This window comes from Melozone crissalis, unplaced genomic scaffold (assembly GCF_028551555.1).
Source record: "Melozone crissalis strain CALT ecotype California unplaced genomic scaffold, PUWL_Pcris_2 ptg000019l_1, whole genome shotgun sequence".
In the NCBI taxonomy this organism is placed as follows: domain Eukaryota; kingdom Metazoa; phylum Chordata; class Aves; order Passeriformes; family Passerellidae; genus Melozone; species Melozone crissalis.
In genome coordinates, this window is record NW_026535797.1 from 12180300 (window position 1) to 12199276 (window position 18977).

The 18977-nt window shown below is 44.7% G+C and overlaps 2 protein-coding genes across 4 annotated transcripts in view; one reads left to right on the forward strand and one right to left on the reverse strand.

Moving 5' to 3' along the window:
• COL17A1 (collagen type XVII alpha 1 chain) overlaps window positions 1-11100 on the forward strand; it is a 32009-nt gene extending 20909 nt beyond the window's left edge. The window contains exons 35-56 of the mRNA XM_054277100.1: window positions 7-42; window positions 749-829; window positions 2036-2089; window positions 2209-2250; window positions 2512-2565; window positions 2718-2777; window positions 3271-3297; window positions 3374-3415; window positions 3574-3630; window positions 4005-4052; window positions 4709-4822; window positions 5093-5230; window positions 5814-5897; window positions 6568-6696; window positions 7310-7399; window positions 7924-8037; window positions 8295-8447; window positions 9141-9548; window positions 9731-9871; window positions 10455-10517; window positions 10744-10815; window positions 10983-11100. Coding sequence (XP_054133075.1) covers window positions 7-42; window positions 749-829; window positions 2036-2089; window positions 2209-2250; window positions 2512-2565; window positions 2718-2777; window positions 3271-3297; window positions 3374-3415; window positions 3574-3630; window positions 4005-4052; window positions 4709-4822; window positions 5093-5230; window positions 5814-5897; window positions 6568-6696; window positions 7310-7399; window positions 7924-8037; window positions 8295-8447; window positions 9141-9548; window positions 9731-9871; window positions 10455-10517; window positions 10744-10815; window positions 10983-11032 — 2057 coding nt within the window. The 3' untranslated portion in view covers window positions 11033-11100. The remainder of the gene's footprint in view (window positions 1-6; window positions 43-748; window positions 830-2035; window positions 2090-2208; window positions 2251-2511; window positions 2566-2717; window positions 2778-3270; window positions 3298-3373; window positions 3416-3573; window positions 3631-4004; window positions 4053-4708; window positions 4823-5092; window positions 5231-5813; window positions 5898-6567; window positions 6697-7309; window positions 7400-7923; window positions 8038-8294; window positions 8448-9140; window positions 9549-9730; window positions 9872-10454; window positions 10518-10743; window positions 10816-10982) is intronic.
• An 822-nt stretch (window positions 11101-11922) lies between these two features.
• Window positions 11923-18977, reverse strand: part of SLK (STE20 like kinase) — a 49555-nt gene continuing 42500 nt past the window's right edge. For all 3 annotated transcript variants that reach the window (XM_054276798.1, XM_054276799.1, XM_054276797.1), the window contains 2 exons: window positions 17543-17656; window positions 11923-17042 (listed from right to left, as the gene is read on the reverse strand). In XM_054276798.1, coding sequence (XP_054132773.1) covers window positions 16896-17042; window positions 17543-17656 — 261 coding nt within the window. In that variant the 3' untranslated portion in view covers window positions 11923-16895. The remainder of the gene's footprint in view (window positions 17043-17542; window positions 17657-18977) is intronic.

Below are 18977 nucleotides of genomic sequence, written 5' to 3' on the forward strand. Positions count from 1 at the left end.
AACTAGGTCCTGTTGGACCAGCTGGTCTCCCTGGACAGCAAGGTACCATTTTCCTTCAGCTTTGATTATGCTTCTTAAGAGAAAGGAATTCATTAGTTTTTCTTTGTTTCTAATTCTCTAAGCCCTTGGCTCATTCCCTCTCCCTTTTGTTCACAGATTTCTTCCTTTCAGTTCATTTTGTTGCACTATTTGGCTTAATTAATCTAGTAAAGAATTTTTATAATTTTTTGTTTTCCCAGGAAGGGTGGGAGAAGAAGAAGGGTGGTAAGAGGGTGATAAGAGCCAGTGTAATGTGGATGCTGCAAATGTCTTTTTTTTCTTATGCTATTTTTCCTGAAGGCTGGTATTTCTAAGGCATTCCTCAAGTGCTGTTGCCTTTCTGTGATAGGGGTTATAGTCCAGCTGGATACCTCCTGCCATTTTGAAAGGCAGGAGAACAAACTAGAGCCAAATTGGGATTAATGTCACTGTGAAAGCACTGCCAGTTGGGCAGACATCTCTTAGAAAGGGCCTGAAGAGAGCTGACCCCCAAGAACCTTTCTTAGCTGGTTTTCTCTGATCCTGTTAGAGCAAACTGGGCATAATTTCCACACTTGAATGCAATGTCCCTCAGATCTGGGGACTGAGTTCATGCTCCCAGTTCTCATAAGAACAGTCTGAACCTCTTGTCAGAGTAGGTACAAAATGTCACCCTCTCTCAGTTACATAACTCCCTTTCTCTGTTTCTTTTTTTTTTTCCTGGAAAAAGGTCCACGAGGTGAGAAAGGATCCCCAGGTGAAGCTGTGATAGAAACCATCAGAACAGAAGTCTCATCATTAGCATCTCAAAGTAAGCCGCCCTGCCTTTCCATTCCTTTGCCTGGAGGTGTGTCAGAGCTTCAAGGCCTGCTCACATCCACCAGGAGATGCCCCTAACTCTTTCTTCTCAATGTGGCATGGGGCAAGTATGTGTGTGTGGTGGTATGTCTGCAATGCCAGCTACCTCTTCTTTACTGCTCATCTGTGCATCCTAAAGTCCTTTCAAAAGGAGTCAAAGGACATCAGGCCCATATCACAGAGACGGAAGCTGAGGAATGGTGGCTGATGAGCTGCCACTAACAGGGGAGATACAGAGCTGAGAGCTTACAGCCACTGAGTTCACACAGGGCAGTTCCCTGGGCAATATGAGCATGGAGCCATCTGTAAGATGAGAACCAGTTTGAAAAGGCATGTTAATCTAAGCAACAGAAGTAATCTCTCTTCAAATTAAACGATGAATTCACATGAGAGCAAATAAATTTTAAAATTAAAAAAATGTAACATTTTAAAAAATTTTAAAATTTTAAATGAAAATAAGTGGAGCTGAACAGAATGGTTTAGTGACATCCCAAGAAAAGCACTTGCTCTGTGCAGCACTGTTTTGCATTACACAGAGATGTGTAATGCACTTAGAATTGCTATTCCTAGGATCTGGGACCTCTGCAAGTTTGCAGCAAGGTAGATGAGGACATAAAATTATAAATGATCCTTGCCTGATCACCAGCTGAATGGGGCCATGTAGATTCAGACCATGCTTCAGTACTGTCCAGCTCCCCATTCAGGTGTCCTGGATCATTGAACTTTGAGTTTGTGCCTCAGCTTGGAGGTGAGGGTACATCACACAGTACAATCAAGATAAGCAGTGCAGCTGCTTGATAAATAATTTCTGTGTTGTTCTCCTCCCAAAATTTCTCTACTCTTATGAAGAATCTTTCCTCTCCTTGAAGTTCTTTTCCTCCTTCTTTAGCCTTTGGTCCTTTGCTCTTTCTCTCAAGAACCATTACTCTCCTCCCTGTTTCCAGTATCCTACTCAGAGCTGTATTTTGCTTCATGTCTTACCAAACACATCTCTCCTCTCCCTCCTCTTCTTCATCCTGGTCTTACGTAGGTCACCCAGGTCCCATCTTAGTCCACCTTTGATTGTAAGAGCTTCTAGCAGCAATATATTGACAGTTTCCATAGCAGCAGTTGCTCCATAGCAACAATTTCCCCTTGTTTGTGTTTTTCTTTTGCACAGTGCTGGGAGAGCTACAAGGGCGAGCAGGACCACCAGGTCCCCCTGGACCACCAGGTGAGTAATGTACAGAGCTCAGCCCCTAAGCATGGAATGCTGACACAGCATGGCATGTTTCTGAGCCATGCAATTTGCTGAGTAAATGTTCCTAATACCCCTGTTTCATTTGTCATCAGGTGAATCTGTGCAGGGACCCCCTGGACCTCGTGGTCCCCCAGGTAAGAGTTTGTTCCTCTGAAACCCAGCTGGAAAGTGGAAGGTTTTTCCAAGGCCTAGGGCTGGAAGCAGAGTGCCACATAGTGAATTTCTACCAACACAATTTCACTGCAGCAAGACGCTGCCCAACAAAGAACATTTGCTTTTGCAGCGGGTTCTAGCCAGAGTACTCATTAGTAAAAGTATTTTGGAAAGACACTCATAAGTTTTCAACTTGCCAAGGCTGATCCTTCCTGAAGCCTTTCTGTTTCCCTTTTTCCTAGGAGAAGGATTGCCAGGACCTCCAGGCCCACCAGGATCATCCATGTCCACCTCAGGTAGGTCCTTGCCACTCATTCTGTCATCTGGTCCTGGAAATGTCCTGTTGGGGTTCCAGAGAGCACATAAAAGGCTAGGACCTACAGGAGCCGGGGAAACCTTGTTTCATGTTCTGTTGGATGTCATGAAGAAATCTTTGTTTGAATTGCAGAAGCATTCTTCACAGGCCCACCAGGTCCACCAGGACCACCAGGCCCGAAGGGAGACCCAGGTGGGTATATCATGCTGCCTTACCAAAGTGCTAGAGGGGTCTTAGCACCTTAGACTGAAAAGAAGAAAGGGCTTAGGAGCAGAAATTCCTGCCTTTCTCTGTCTGTAAGAAAGCTAGCACAGTTGTCACTAAGTAGGACTCCTGTCTGCTGTAAAACAGTCTTTGTCAAAGACATTTATTAGTCTCCAGTGCTGGTGCCAAGGCAATCGCTGTATTCAGATCCCAACTTTGCAAGCCCATTATACTGAAGAACATTCAGAACTTCAAATTTGCCATTGAAGGGGACAGCCCTTTTGCAAAATGCACTGTGGACTAACTCAGTGCAATGGGGTGGCCTGTGAAGTGTAGCTCAGCTGGCAGGAAAATGAGCTCCCTGTACCCATTTCTCCCCTACAAATTGAAGGCCAAGATGATATGCTGCAATGTGGGCTGGGATGCTGCTGATGAGAATAAAGCAAATCCTGACTCTGTTCCTGTGCTTCCCTGTTGACAGGTGAACGAGGCCCGCGGGGATTCACAGGTAAGGAGGTGTCAGTGGCTTTCAGGGTAGCTGGCCTGGGTGTGTGAGTGCTCCTTCATTTCTGTGTCTCTTGCAGGAGAACCGGGTGATCCTGGCCTTTCAGCATTCTCCTCCCACGGTTAGTCTGTGCCCCCTTTCCTCCTTTGAATTCATTGTCCCTGGGCTGAAATCAGGCCAAAATCCTGCTCTATTCTTTCTAACTTAATTTTACCAGAGCCAGGATTTTGTCTACATACTTTATTCCTGTCAATCTGACTCTCTTTCTGCAACTGGCAGGTGAAAGAGTCACCATACAGGGACCCCCAGGCCCACCTGGCCCACCAGGACCAAAAGGTGAAGTTAAAAATCATCTTTCTTTTATTGGGGGTGGCCTCACACATCCAAACGTGGTTGAGACTAAAGGATGGAACAGCCCAGTCTTTTGGGAACTAGTGCTGTGCTCACCCCCTGTCTTTTCAGGCAAAGCAGGACCAGAGCAATAGAATTGCTGTGAGCACAAGGCACTTGACCAGGCCACAGAAGGCTCAGGCAAGCTGCCATGGTCTCTTCCTTATGCTCTTTCCCAGCAAACTGGCATTTCAAGACAGGATTGCAAGGGCTGGATAGTTACTTCTCTAACAACATGAAGCTCAGCTGTTTCACATGACCAAGTATGCAAGGTGCAGTCACACCCATTACAAGTGTCTGTCTCCCTCACTCTTTTCCAGGTGATGCAGGTGTCCCAGGTGCACCTGGCATCCCAGGAGCATCTCGAGGTAAGAGGCCAGACCATCATTGCTCTGACATCAAGAAGGAATGTTGATATCTGGTGGAGGCTTTGAAATGTTGATATCTGGTGGAGGCTTTGAAAAAGCTCCTTTGACTTTTACCAGTGTGGTTGCCAACCTAATGCTGATGGGATTTCTGTTCCAAACCCTTCTTGCACAACTTGTCTTAAATCATAAAATTTAAGAATTGACAGGGGTTTTTTTCCAACTTACTGGGAATCCTTTAAGCCAGAGTTTGCCTCTGTGTGGACAGGTCCTTGAACTGGTGCTGCTCAGGCTGACTGGGACTGGGAGCAGCAGGACAGTGATATTAGACTAATGAGCTTGAGCTCTATGAACTCCATCTGTATTCTGCACAGCACTGCACTCTAGTGCTCAAACCCACCAGGTCTGCCTGTACAAAGCCAGGAATGTCTCTGGACTCAGCCCTGCTGAATTATAAGATGCTGAATTAATTGAAGGCATTATACTGCCAAATAGCCCATGCTCAGACTGTGTTTAAATATGCAGGGGGAGCCCCTCCATATTCAATTTCCAAAGGTCTTTCCAGGCCTGTGGGAAGGGCTTAATTCAAGTACACTTCACTATCACTCGGTCTAATGCAACTGTGCCAAAACCACTTCTCCTTACAATGCTTTCTGTAGGTGGATCTAGACAAATTCAGGGACCCCCAGGACCTCCTGGACCACCTGGTCCTCCTGGCCCAAGTGGAGGTTCATCTCAAGAGATTCAGCAATATGTGACTGACTACCTGAAGAGTGAGTATAATGAGATTTTTGCTGTGGGTCAGCAGTTTCCTGCCTATCTCTCTTGCTCCCTAGGGCCTTGTCCCTCTTCTATTAGAAACAACAACCGTGCTACTCTGGGCTTATTTCTGTTGAGTACTGTGAAGTGCTGTTGTCCATTGTGGCCTCTGTAGAACTGTCCTTCTGTTGTCCTGTTCCTTGTCAGAGGAAGCAGGTCTGGTAATTGTGCATATGGTCAGTCTTCCCTCTGTCATGTGGGCATATCCTGGGCTTTCTACATAGGTGACAACGTCAGACATTATTTCAGTGGTGCCCAAGGCCCACCAGGCCCTCCAGGCCCACCTGGACTCATCACCACTGCAGATGGGATGACCTTGGACTATGCAGAGCTGGCTACCCGTGTCATGAGCTATATGACAAGTAAGCACCATGTTGGTAAACTCTGTACTGAGTCATGCCCTCAGCTGAGCTTGTGCAGCACCTAGGAGGTGAGAACCAGAGGAGAAACAAATCTTTAAAGAGCAGCACCCCAACTAGGTTATTCATCTTCAGCAGTCTAGGCCCAGGACTCTACACAGCTGAGGTGTCCTCTGAGCCTTGTCCTTTTTTAATGGTTAGATTAACTAGCAGTTGCTGCTGCTTGAGAAGTGTTATATTAAACATTTGCTGTTAGACTCTTTGACACCCCAAAGACCCCAAACAGAGATGGCTTGTTTAGTATATGTGGTCTCAAGTATTTGGGGGTTGTCTTGGGTGCTTGGGGCCCTCCTAAATTAGACGAAATCCCCAGAGCTTTTGGAAGTAGCCTGGAATCTGAACCAGAAATGAAAAGCACACAGCTGTCTGTGATGACCAGGATGTGTGAGAGAGCAACTGTTTCATAGCTGGGGGCATGAGAATGCCATTCTACCAGTTAATTAATTCATCTGTCCTTTGTTCCTTCCTGACCCCCCCTCACCTTCTGTCTCATACTGGCTCATGTAAAACCTTTGCATTCCCACAGGCTCTTCAGGTCGCTATGAGTCATTTTCTAGCTCAGTATCCACTACATCCATTTTGTACCAAGAACTTCTGGACCTGCTGCAAAGTAAGTGACCCTCAAGGGAAGCATGGAATTGAGGGTAAAGTATCCTGGAGATTTCTTTTTCCCTTCCAGTCTCCAGTCTGCAACTGGAGTTACCTGCAGCTGCTTCAGGCTGTTGTACTTTCCAGCTCCCCCACTCTGTGTTTCTCCCATAGCCTTGCTATGTTGTTGTTCTTAAGGTGAAGGGGATCCCCAACTCTGTATTCTTTTCTATACACACTGTTAGTGTGGGCTGACAGGTAAATCCCCAGGTTGTCATTTGGCTGTCCCTGAAGGTAATGATTTTGCTGGCCAGCACTGTGCTCCAAATGGCTCCAAAGTGTCACAAAGCTCAGCATGGTCTTTCCCAGCTGAACTGCTTTTCATTCCCTTTACCCAAGAAGTTGTCCAGGGTGTCCTGAAAAAAAACAGACCACAGGGAGGTCCCTTAAGCCATCCACATTCACATCCTCCTTATACCCTTATTATAGGACGTTCCCAGCCTCGTCACAAATGTTTCTGGCACCATATACAGGACAATTCACTCAGAAAAGAGGGAGGAAAGGAGCTTTGCATCCATAGGTTTTGGTGATTTCCTTGTTGGAGAGGGCTCAGCTCACAGGCTGGGATCTCCTCACACCTGTTTCTGTGCAGCAGCTGGGCAGCCTTAAAAGCTGTTTTTTTTCATTTCTAGGAGAAGAAATCCGTCAGTATCTCATTGGACCTCGGGGCCCACCAGGACCTCCTGGGCCAGGGGGAGATGGAATGTCTCTGTCACTGGATTATGATGAGCTGACCAGGAGGTTTATCAGCTACTTGTCAAGTAATGGTTTTATTAGTGTGTGTTTCTCTCTGTTCCTTTGGGAGCCCAGCACAAAGCTCATGCTGTCAAGACAATAGAAATTATTCCAGTGCTAATTGTGTGAATCCCTGTGTACAGAGACCTCCTCACAGGGACTGTAAGAGACTTGGAAGAGAACAAAGATACCCTGTAGCTAAGATACCACTGACAGACTATTAATGAATCCTTTCTTTGTTAAAAATTGAGCTTAGGAACAAAATTTCATCTTAACCATCTTAGAAGTCCCATCAACACCTTTAAGTGCCTTTCTAACCTTTATCTCTGTGCTCAGGATATATTTCTCTGTGAAAGAGTTGGTCTGTCTGGGGGTGTCCCCATCATGTAACAGGTTCATGAGGTGCAGAGCTTTTGCCAGGAACAGAAGCCCCTGCCTGTCTGTGGGTGTCCTCAGGATTGTCAGGGCAAAGTCACAAGTCCAGAACAAGGTTTGAGCTCTGGCTCCTGGCACAACTGCTGATGGGGACACTGCACTCTGCAGGAGCCCCTCCTGCATTGCCTGTGAACAAGCCCTGCAGCCTGTATGCTCACACTGTAACAGCCTGTTCTGATAATGTGGATCTGTTGGATTTTGCAGGTTCTGGGATGAGCATTGGACTGCCTGGACCACCTGGGCCTCCAGGGTCACCTGGGATATCTTACAGTGACCTGACAGCGTACCTGCGAAGTAAGCCAGCTTCTTCACTCCCCTGCCATGGGGCTCCATGTGACCCCAGGACCTTTTTTACAGCCTTAGTCTCAGAATTTCCCTTTTGGCCTGTCATCACAAATAACCCTCTGATGGTCCTTTGTCCTTAGCAGCACTGCAGGCCTCTGCTGGCACCTGCACACCCCACAGGGGGCTGCAGCTGGATCACCATGCTCCTGTGAGGAGCAACAGCAGTGGGGGTGTCTTGGCATGAAGGAGCCCTTTGTTGTGTCCAAACTCTGCAACATAAAGGCATCATTTCTTATGCCTCTTTAAAAGTATATTTTAAAAATAGGGACTTTACTCTCTTTGGAATCACCTGAATGTCCAGTGTGACATCTACATGCAGGAAGTGAGGTACACCAAGAAAGCTACACCAGGAATTACTAGAGAGAAAAAAACCGTTCCACTTGGCTGTATCTTGTATAACTTGTATTGTTAAGGAACATTCATTAGGGTTGGGGTTGTTTGGGTGACTTCTTTTCTTCCCTTGTGTCTTACAGACTCTGAATTCAGTGGTATTGTTGGGCCCCCTGGTCCTGCAGGACCCCCAGGACCTCCAGGGATCCCTGGATCACCAGGCACCTCTCTGGAGGACATCTCTGCTTACCTTCAAAGTAAAGCACTTATGTTTCTCACAGCTGGCAGGGTGATTCTGTTTTTAGATGCAGGGGGGACTTGAGGCTGAGATTTAGCTTAGCAGGGATGTGACTGCCCCTGGAAACAAAATCACTATAAAGAAAAGAATTTGTCAATGTTGTCTGTAAAAGGGTGGAAGTTGGGGTTGGAGCCTTTAAACTTTCAAGATCATGACAGACATGTGAAGTTTCCTTATCCTCTCACTGATTGAAAATAATTCTTTCCCTCTCTCAAGATGTTGGATACTCTTCCCTTTCTGGAGTCCGGGGCCCACCAGGCCCTCCTGGCCCTCCAGGACCACCAGGTTTCTCTGGAACTGGCCTCCTGTCCTATGCTGACATCACCAACAGCGACGAGTTCAGGAGTGAGCTGATCCAGTACCTGAAGAGTAAGGGAACACCATCCATCTTTCCTGCACACATCCCAAAATATGCTTCACCTGGTGTAGGTGACTGGCTCTGCCACAGCTGAGACATTCCTGTAGGAGCCTTCTCTCTACAGCCAGGTCTACAGGAATGTGCTGCACCCTGTAGGCTTCTCTCCTCTCAGTCCAACTGCCAGCCAAAGCCTGTGTTGTGAGACAAGGACAAGCACTGGGTAGTTGCAGTTGGCCTGTGCTGAACATGGGTCCCTGGGAAGGTCACCAGCAGAGTTTTACCATGGGAAAAGCATTTTCTTTGGCAAACATCTGCCCACAGAGCCAGCACTGAGCTAGCTGTGAAGCACCAATGGTCTGAGCTCATGCTGGCAAGCCGTCCAGGGCAGGCTTTCAAAAACACCTCAGTTTTGGTAAACTGGTCACAGAATGGCTCTTCTGGCAGAGGTGCTGAAATTGGTCTGAGGAGTGCAGCCTTCTGCAAAATCATTGGGTATGTTCCTAAGATTGAGCACACAAAATTGTGGGAGAGATAGGAAAGAGGTAGTCTTGCCATCTATGAAGGTCAAGGTTGACATGTGCCTGCTGCCTGAGAAATGGCACTGGATGAGGGTCACTGATGGTTGGTGAGACAGAACTCCACACTCCAGTCTTCATTCAGGTGGTATCTCTGTCAAGCCCAGTGTCCCCCCTTTTATTTTGTAGGTGATGAAGTTCGAAGCTATATCTCAGGACCCCCTGGGCCCCCAGGACCACCAGGACCCAAAGGAGACAGTGGCTTTGTGTCTGGGTCTATGTCTTCATCATACAATGGGTTACGAGCTTCTGAGCACTTGCACGGAGGATCCCTTGGTGCTGAGGGCTCCCACGGGGGCTCAGTGGGCACAGGCAGCTCCTATGGCAGCTCCATGAGCAGCAGATCCTCTTACCACACCTCAGCGGGCAGTGATGGCGCTTACGATGCCTCCATGAGCACTGCTGGGTCTTTTGATGGGCTGCTGGCAGAGGAGGAATCTCACAGATCATCAGCAGGGTCGAGATCCTACAGCAACTCCTTCACAGGTTCCCTGGATTACAACGAGCTGGCACTCCGTGTGTCAGAGAGCCTGCAGAGTGAGTGCAGTGCCTGCTCATCCTGACCCTCCCTATCCCAGCCTGCACCTCCACACCCCCTGGGCCTGGTCACACTGTTCCCTCTCCTTCCTGCTGCCTACACCTCTCCCTTACACCTTCTGCCTCAGCATCCAGCCACAGTTCTCCCAGAGCTCCTTTCAATGGCATCTTTCATTCCACAGGCCGAGGTATTCTCCAGGACCTGATGTCTTACACAGCACAGGGACCTGCAGGTCCCCCCGGCCCTCCTGGTCCCCCTGGCATCAGCAAGGTCTTTGCAGCCTATGGCAATGTCACCGCAGACCTCATGGACTTCTTCAGAAGTGAGTGACATTTTGGTTTGGCATTTCTGGCTCATACATATTTGATCTCCCCAGCCTCTCACAGACCTACTGATCTTCTCACCTTTGCACAGTGCAAAAGTCAAGGTGCAGAGTTGAGGGTGGATGGTCTTTCCATCTCCTTCCTTGCTTGCTGGGGAGGTGCAGTCTTATCATTAGGAAGGACATCAGTTTTTCCCACTCTTGGTAGGAAACTCATCCCAAACCCTGAAGGCCTCTGTGCTTACAAGCTCTGTGGCCCATTTTAACATGGCTGGGCTGGCACATGTACAGAAACATGAGCCAGCTGCTCACTCTGCTCTCAGATTCCCCACCCTGAGCATGGGCCAGCTCCAGCCCTAGTGACAGCCAGGACACCCAGAGAGAGTGACACAGCAGTGCTGGTAAAATGACACCACAGCCTGTCCTTGGGACTTTGTTGGGACCAAAACCCTGTTTAGAAACCTTGCTGTCAGTCTAATCCTGTCTAACCAAGAGGAACGTCCTTCTAGTGTGACTCACGGCTTCTCAGGGTGGGCAGTGGTTTCTCCTATTCATTCACTCTCTCCTTCATTTCCCTCTCCAGCACATGGTGCCATCCAGGGGCCACCTGGTGAAAAGGGAGAGAGAGGTTATCGTGGACCCAAAGGTAAGGCTTGCCATCCTTTCCCTCTTCAGCCTTGTCAGGGCCAGGAAGCAGCACTGTGACCACAGAGGTCACAGCACTGCTCGAGGTCACACCCTCTCACAGTGAGGGTGGCACCTTCAGGATCTCAGCCAAAACATTGTCCTTATGTGGTGTCCCTTTCCCTGGCCTGTCCCTGTCTGTGGGTCACTTGTGCTCAAGGGCAAACTTGGTCTTCTCATTGCTTCAGGTGACCCTGGGCCAATGGGCCCACCAGGACGACAAGGGCACAGGGGACCAAAAGGAGAGAAGGGAGAGAAAGGTAGGAACACCTGCCATTCCCAGGAGAGCCGGGCTGACTGTCACAAATGGCACCAGCCCATCCCTGGGAATTGCTGGAAAACACAGCCTCAGTTTTTTGGTTTGGATCTTTTGTCTTTTTACATGGTCTTTTCAACTAACCCTCTTTTTGATTTTTCTGGTCCTCAGGTGAACAACTGTATGTTGGCAGAAGAAAAAGAAGAGCTGTTGGTGTTTAAGGAAACAGGTAGCTCAGTTATGCACAGGGCAGCATTCCCAGCAACCTATAGAAAATTAGCCTGAGTCTTCACTGCCTTAATGCTAAAACATCCTCACTGCTCAGCTGACCCCTTAGAGTTGATAGTTCAGATCTGAATGTCTCTTGTGTGTGTCCAGCATGGCCCTAGTGTGGGTGTTTGCCCCTGTTACTGATGTTTGGCTTTGTGCCCCTGAGCTCCCAGGCTGATGGCTGACAAAGGCTTCCTGTCTCACCTAGTCCAGGCTTCTTGTACTACTCCCAGATATGGAAAAACCTGGGTTTTTTTATAAGTAGCCAACTATGCAGAAAAAAAGAAAACAATCCTGTTGCAGTGTAATGTAATAGCAACACAATCCCTTCCCCACCAAATGCATGGTTTGTCAGGGATCAGATGCAGCCCACAAGGCCCTGTGAAAAACCCTGGCCTTGCACTGCCCTGGGATTCCCTCTCCACAAGCTTTGCTAACCCCAAGTGGAGCCCATTTATAGCAGCACAGTGAGACAGGACACACACGGGGCCAAACCAAAGCACTTTTAAAAGTAATTTGTTCATCTTGTAAGAATATTTTTGTACTTTCTTGGTTTTTTTTAACTCTGGTAAAAAATAATCTTTAATGTAAACAGCCCTATTAAAGTGTGTTTTTAGCCCCATCCCTGAACTGTTGAGGATGGCTGTTCTGTGCTTGCAGGGGGTTGTGGGCAGGGTGAGGCATCTGAGATTGGTCTGAGGTACAGTGGTAAATACAATGGCAATCATTAAATACTTTTATACTCTGTTATTTTAAACATTGTAAATCATCCTGTTCACTCAAACACTTGTACAAATCACTTGTATTTCATGCAAGTTCTCCAACAACAGAATTGAGGCGATTTCAGCAAACTGTGATTTTATTGTATTTACAGCAGAATTATTACAATATTCTACAGAAAGCCATGAAATCAAATTACTTTGAAAAACAAGACAAAAAACTCCCAAAACTGTTGTATGGCTGCTACTGCAAGTTCACTTCCACAAGCTGTACAGAGACCCTTAGCCAATTATTCATCCATCTCATGATTTTTTGGTTGCTTTCTGTAAGGCAAAAATAGCTTGGTTTGCAGTTAACACAAAACATTCAACAAACTGCTGGGAGAACACGAGGGAGGCCGGCAGTGCCTCAGGCACGTGTTTTGTCACAGGGTGCTCCTGCTCTGCTTGGCTTCCTGACAGAAAATGGGGTGACAGTACAACACTGCATGTCCCTTCCTACTTTCTGTTCTTTCCATCATTTTAGGACTGATTCTCATTACCAAAGAAGCTTTACCACCTAATTGTAAGTGTGGAAGACTTTGTGAAATCAGGGCTACCCTGGACTCAGCCACTCCCTTCTTTCAGTACAGGGAAAGCACATGAGCCCTTTCTCATGGGTTGGGCATGATAATGCTTTTGCTTAAGATATTTTCCTCTGGCACCAGTGACTGCCCAGATACTGGATGTGCAAAGGAGCTACAAAAAACAAAGCACGAGGACTGAGCTGGAGAAAAGAGATGCAGAACAAGTAAAAGTTCTGTAAAATAACCACTGTAATGTCCTTTGTCTTCTCCTTCCCTTTATCTGTTCTCATCTTTTACAAGACTGAGAAATGATGGGGCATCCTGGCCTTGGCTTGCCTGTGAACAAGGTTAATTCTCTTTAATCTTACTTCAACTGCTGTGAAGATGGCAGAAGGAGGCTGGGATTGTGAAATTTGCATGGACACATCAACACAAGGAAGTTTCAGAGATCTAGAAGTACAGATTTTGATGTAAAATGATGAGAGTGTAAATGCTAACATTGAAATTATCGACATAGTGATGGCCCTAAACACTCCCCCTGCCCTTTCCTCCAACAACCAGAGGGTCACTGTCCTCAAACTTGCCCCTCTTCCCCACAGCAGATGAACCAAGAAACAGTAGATCAGTGGAAGCAACTAGCACCAAGCTTATTTGTACATTTCAGTTTTCAGCAATGATATATTTCTGAGGTCCTGGGAGCTACAGCTGCACAACAGCTCTGAAAATCAGGCTACCTGAAAGTGGACTAAAGTGCCTGAATTTAAACCACCTATTTGAATCTTTCCTATATGAAAGCAAGCTTGAAATCCTTGCAAGGCAGAAACTATTTCAATTGGAGAATCAGCCTAAACTTCCTATGTGATGCTGTCACAAGACATGGTATGACAAAAGTGATTTCATTGCTGCTTTGCTTAGCTCTGTCTTAGTTAAGGTGCTATGTTTCCAATTTTTAAGGACAATAATTCAGTAGAATAGAGTTATCATAAAGTCCTCTGGGACAGAAGAATAATTTCTTAAACTATGTGATAGATCAGATATTGAGTACCTGTGAATGCAATTTTAAAAGAGTATTAGCTTAAAAGATTACCTGGAAAAAAGGATGCAGCTCAGACTGAACATCAGTTTTTAATGTGATGTGAAAAATCACACTGACTGCTGATGGTCAAGACAGTGCAGCCCTGCCAGCAGAGAATTTGAATTCAGGTGCCAATTCAAATAAAGGTTTTCCTTCAGAAGTTGTTTATAAATCAGCACCTATATTACATAATAACAACTTCAGTATCATATCTTTACATGCTGTGTATAGTTCTCATGTACACACCAGCGACAGCAGAATGCTTGGAGAAGGAAAATGTGTTTTATGGGGATCACAGAGGATCAAATGCTGGAGTATGTCTTCTTCATAAAATAAGCAGGAAAGTTCCCCTGGAACTTCAGAAGATCAAGAGCTGCCACAGCCCATTTTCTGCCTTGTTGGTAACCCCCTCCTCAGCCAGAATCTCCTAAAAACAGGTAGCAGTTGCACCTGAAGACCTTTAGCCTCAGCTCTCCCTGGATGTCTTAAGCAGTGCAAAATGCACTTTCAGAGCTTGGGAAACACATGGTGTGAGGCTGAGGCCCTGCAGGCAGGTTTTCCATGAGGATCAGTTGTAAACACAGGAGGACAGCCCACACACAGCACTGCAATCCAGGGATTTATTGCCTTTTCTCGTTTTCCTGTGGACAGAATTTACAATGTAGTAAAACACAATGGTGAACAAATACTGATTTGTGATCAGCTTTGGAGGAGCGTGTGGGGACAATGAGATCTGCCAAACAGTAAGAATTTGTAAGTAAGTACATTGGCTGCAGAAAATACACTTTACCACCCTGGAGATGGAGCTGCTAACATTCATTAGAGAGGTGACGTGAGATAGTACCAAGACTGGATTTCACATCTCAGGAGATGTCCTTTAGGCCTATGTGAGACTAAATTAAATTTGAATTGAATTTTGTGACAGTGATACAATATTGTAACACCTCTCTCACATTCTGCAACACTTCAACCAAATTTTGCTAGTCTAGATGTGTAGGTACCCATGCTAGTTCTTGTTAACACTCAGTGAACATATTTTTGTGCTTGGTATCAATTCTCAGCCCAGTTCACAAGGCTGCAAGTGCTTCACAGGGCTCCCCACCTGGAGACCTGAGCAAGGCTTCCATCGCCACATCTGATCCCTCCCTTCATCCCAGAGCTCAGTTACAGTTATTTGTGCAATTTACAATGAGATCAGATTGCAGGGCCTGTGTGAAAAGGATCTTCAGATAGAAGACATAAGAGATTCAGACAGAGGTAAACAGAATGCTAATACATATTAGCAATGTATCACTGAAACGACCAAAAACGTAAGGAGAAGATTATTAACATTTCCCTGTGAGGATTTAATGGAGATGAACGTAGACATAATCCAGAACAGGAAATCTGCCTGCCCTGCCTACTCCCCAGGTAAAGCACTGAGCCTACTTCATATGAAATTGCAAACAAATTCTGTTAAATAGAGATGAAGATTATTTAATGTTACCTTAGTAACAGTCAATTTATGAAGGTGGAGCTTAAAAAGCAAAAGGTCTTCAAAGACTTGTTTCTCCCTACTAAACAAACAATTCAAAAAACTTTGCATTCAGCAACAAAGAACATTCTAGAGATATGGTGTGTGAATTTACAACAGTACACAATACACATTTAAAATAATAAAATGCCAGAAATTAAGGCTAGCTATTAAAGTAATTATGCTACCAAAAAGTTACAAAATTTAAATTAAAACATGCATTTTCCAATTTTCTTTTTACTGTGCTGTAAATTAAGTGTCTTCATTGAGAAGATACTGGTACAACGTCCAAGGATTTCAGCATCCAAGGTTTCAACCACAGCTGATTAAAGTCCTATGTTAATTTCTGAGTTCATTGCCATGCAGCAACACTGTTCCCATGAAATGAACGCCATGGAATGGGCATCAGTTGCACAGTCAAAGCAAGCAAACAAAATGGGTGCAGCTGATGCCCAAAGATATCAGAGAATATCAGGCCTCAAAAGACAGAAAGCAAATACTATTTTACAAATGGAGCTCCAACATACCCAAGTACAGCTTGTAACACTGCCTTGATATGACTCAACCTCCATCCACCAAAAGGAGTGCAGCAAAAGTGACCTAATACAGCTGTATTTCCCTACCCTGCTATAGGAGACACAGTTCAGATTTCCCACTACAGATCAGTCAGGCAAATAACTTATCTAGGAACTCAAAAAATAAAACCTGCCTATGTTAGTAGGTGGCGACACAAAAGCAAAACACCCAGCTTCATAAAGGAGTTTGTCTGTATATTTAACTTAAATCTTTCCTTAAAATAAAATGACTAAAAAAAAAAAAAAAAAATGAAACTAACACTTCTAGTGAAATCAGACTTTAGCCATGGTTATTTATAAATATGACCATCCACCTCCACTTCTGTGATGGAGTTCAAATGAACAGACTTTGGTAAGAACAGAACAATGGCTCTACCCATTCCAGGTACAGTTAGAGAAACCACGTGCATTTTGCACACCGCTTTCTAAAAAATACATTCTACAGTTTTTTAATTTGTAGAACTAACCACCTGTATGTAATAGCTAAAGAAAATAATAAACTGTGCATTTTAAAGTTAGCATTTCTTTCACCTTTACATATTTTAGTGCAAAATATTTTAGGGTGAGGATTTACAACAAAAATGGCAGTAGCAGCAAGAAATCTTGTTTTGTACAGTAACAGCAACGCTAAGGAGTTTTGTGTTTTTAAATGACAAAACAGTATCCTGTTCCCAGGATCAGCATATCTAAGTGTTTCAGGCACTGTATTAATTAAACTAGCACCCCATTTCATTATGGAACTAATGGACAAAACATGTCATGGAGATCAGCTCAGTTTAATTTATGCCAGAGGTTTCTTTTGAAAAAGAAATTGCAAAGGCTTTTGCTTTTGCCAATTGTGTTTAAACAGAAGGGTTTGTTTTTCTGATTACTGGCATGTTCTTAGTAATTAGTTTCAGTCCTTGCCATGAAGACACTGCTCACATTATAAAAATTTTAAACCTCTCATGGCAGTTTCAATTGTGGAATTCTCTCATGGAGAAATCTGATGCTTAAAAACACAGTAGCAGAACTAATATTACACAATTTAAGTGTTCAGATGAGAAACCATTTTTTTTATGATGAGAAAGAGCATAATTAATATTTCAGGCTTAAAGTCAAAACCATAGGTAATGTACTTTTAGAGACTGGGATAAAAAGCCCACTTAGTCTTGAAACATCTGAAGGACGTAACAATACCACTGTACACCAACACTTGGTTTGTTTCTTCTATTTAGGGGAGTGAAGAAAGCACTCCTGACACTGATTGTCTCCACTGAAAACAAGACAGGCGAGGTCCCCGATGTTCAATCGCCGCGGGTAAGTCGGGTAAGACCGTAAGGAGGGAGAATTCCAAACACCAAAAATCCTCCAGAAGTTCCCAGAGTTATGACCCAGTGGAGTGAAGACTGGGGATTGGGTAGAATTTGGAAATCCGGCTTTGCGTTGAAGGATTAAGGCATTCGGATTCTCCAGTCATTTTAAAGAAAACTTCCTGTTCCTGCAGTTTTCTGGCAAATTCTTCTTCCAGCATCTAAAACCAAAATCAGATTGTCACAGGATTAACAAGGCAAAGTACAAGAAACCCATTACTATGGAGACATTTTGTCTGATCAATCTCTGAACCGTGTGAAACTCTACTGCGTTCCCTTTTAAAATAAAATAATCCCCCCCCAAGACCAACCTCCACCACCAGCTATATGTCTGCTATATATCACTCAATTTTTGCAGTAACCTACTGGCTTCTGAAATAAATTGCCAGTCTCAGATTTTCCTCCAACTAAGTTTTCCATGCAAACCTTCATACATGTTGCAGGTGGGAGCCCTGCAAAGAGGCTGGTAACACCCAGCCTGTTTTGGTGCACCTGCCCTTTGCTCAGCTTATGCAATTTTTAAACATCTTTTATTATACAGTGAACTGCAACAGCTTTGTACAGCAGCTTAACTCTCCTCCTCTGCAATACTTTTGTGCTGTCTGTATTTTCTAGATCAAACCCTTGATAACTGCATGACTCATGAACTGCTCCCATTTACCTTTTTTCTTGGTCTCAATTTCTCTCTCCATTCCTTCAGTTCTTGACTGTGCTCTTCATCCAGCTCTTTTAGCTTCTGAGTCTCATGCTCAACCAGTAGATGGCATTTTTCATTCTTAAAACAAGATAATCCTTATGTAAAACTAATTCAGATTAGGCAACTCAACATTTGTACAGTGACATATGTTGTCCTAATTCTTTCTAATTAGCTTATTCCGTGTAAATAGTGACGTGAATAATTACAAGATGAAAGTATGTTACAAGGCTGTGTTTTCAAAAGCTGATCTTTCCATCAGAGCCAATTGAGATAAGAAACACTCATAAATCCAAATACACTGCTGAGCATCATTAAGGCAGCTGCTGAGAGTGTTACTCAAAACTGTGTTTCACTGCCTAATGATGCTTTTCAAGGTCATGCAGCATTTCTGCTTTGCTTTTTAAAGATAGTCTGTATAATTTATTAAAACCAATTACATTAAAAAGGAAGCTGTTTTTTGGAAATATTTCAACTCTTGGTGCCAAGAGCTGAGACAAACAAATGGAGCTTAGAGAAGAGACAAAGGTGGTTGCAGAAGCAGCCTCAAAATTGCCCTATGATAAGGCTCAAATCACACCTCAGCTTCACATTTCTCTCAGTAAGGTACCCAGGCATCTGCCTCACTTTCAGAGGACTTTTGAAGCATGACAAGAAAAACAATCAATTATTTGGCTTCAAGTCTCTGCACTTTTTTAAGAGCAGTTGGTGATGGTTGTGTTTCTAGGGTTCCAGTCCCAAATGGGTCTGATGCAGAGTACAGAACCACAGCAACACAAACAACAAGCACTTGACTAGACCTGAGTGCAGTAAGTGCCAGTTTTCCTTGTGAAGCTCAGAGCAGCCCTAATCTGCTGTATTTTACTGCAGCTGAAACTCTCACAAGGCTCCCACGGTACTTGGGGATTTACTGGGGCATATTAGTGGCACAGCCAGGGACTGTTTTTGCAGGATGTAAGAAAGTGAATAGAGTAGAATGAGCTTCATTGGTCCTTGCATGATTTCTCTAAGCAAAGGTTATCAGCAGGTGATCATTTAATGCTTTAAAACTTGCCTTGTGTCCCTGAAACTGGGAAAAGCTGATTTAACAGAAAAGGAGATCTGGCCTCTGGTATCCAGCAGAAACTTTAACAAAATGCATACCAAAAGAGATAAATCAGAGCTCCTTATCACAAGAAGAGAATTCCTTTTAAGTACCTTCCAGAAGCTCACATGCAAGTGGCAGCACTTGGTTAAAAACCTCCTCATTCCTGCAGTATTGCTGCAAACTTCTCGTGGGTAATGCCTGGTGCTGCCTACCTCTGTTCTGATTAATGACACTCCAGCAAAATCAAGTTAAAAGGAAATGCTGCCTACAGAAAATAGCCCTGGGAACTTGACAGGTATTCCAGAAGTGATCATC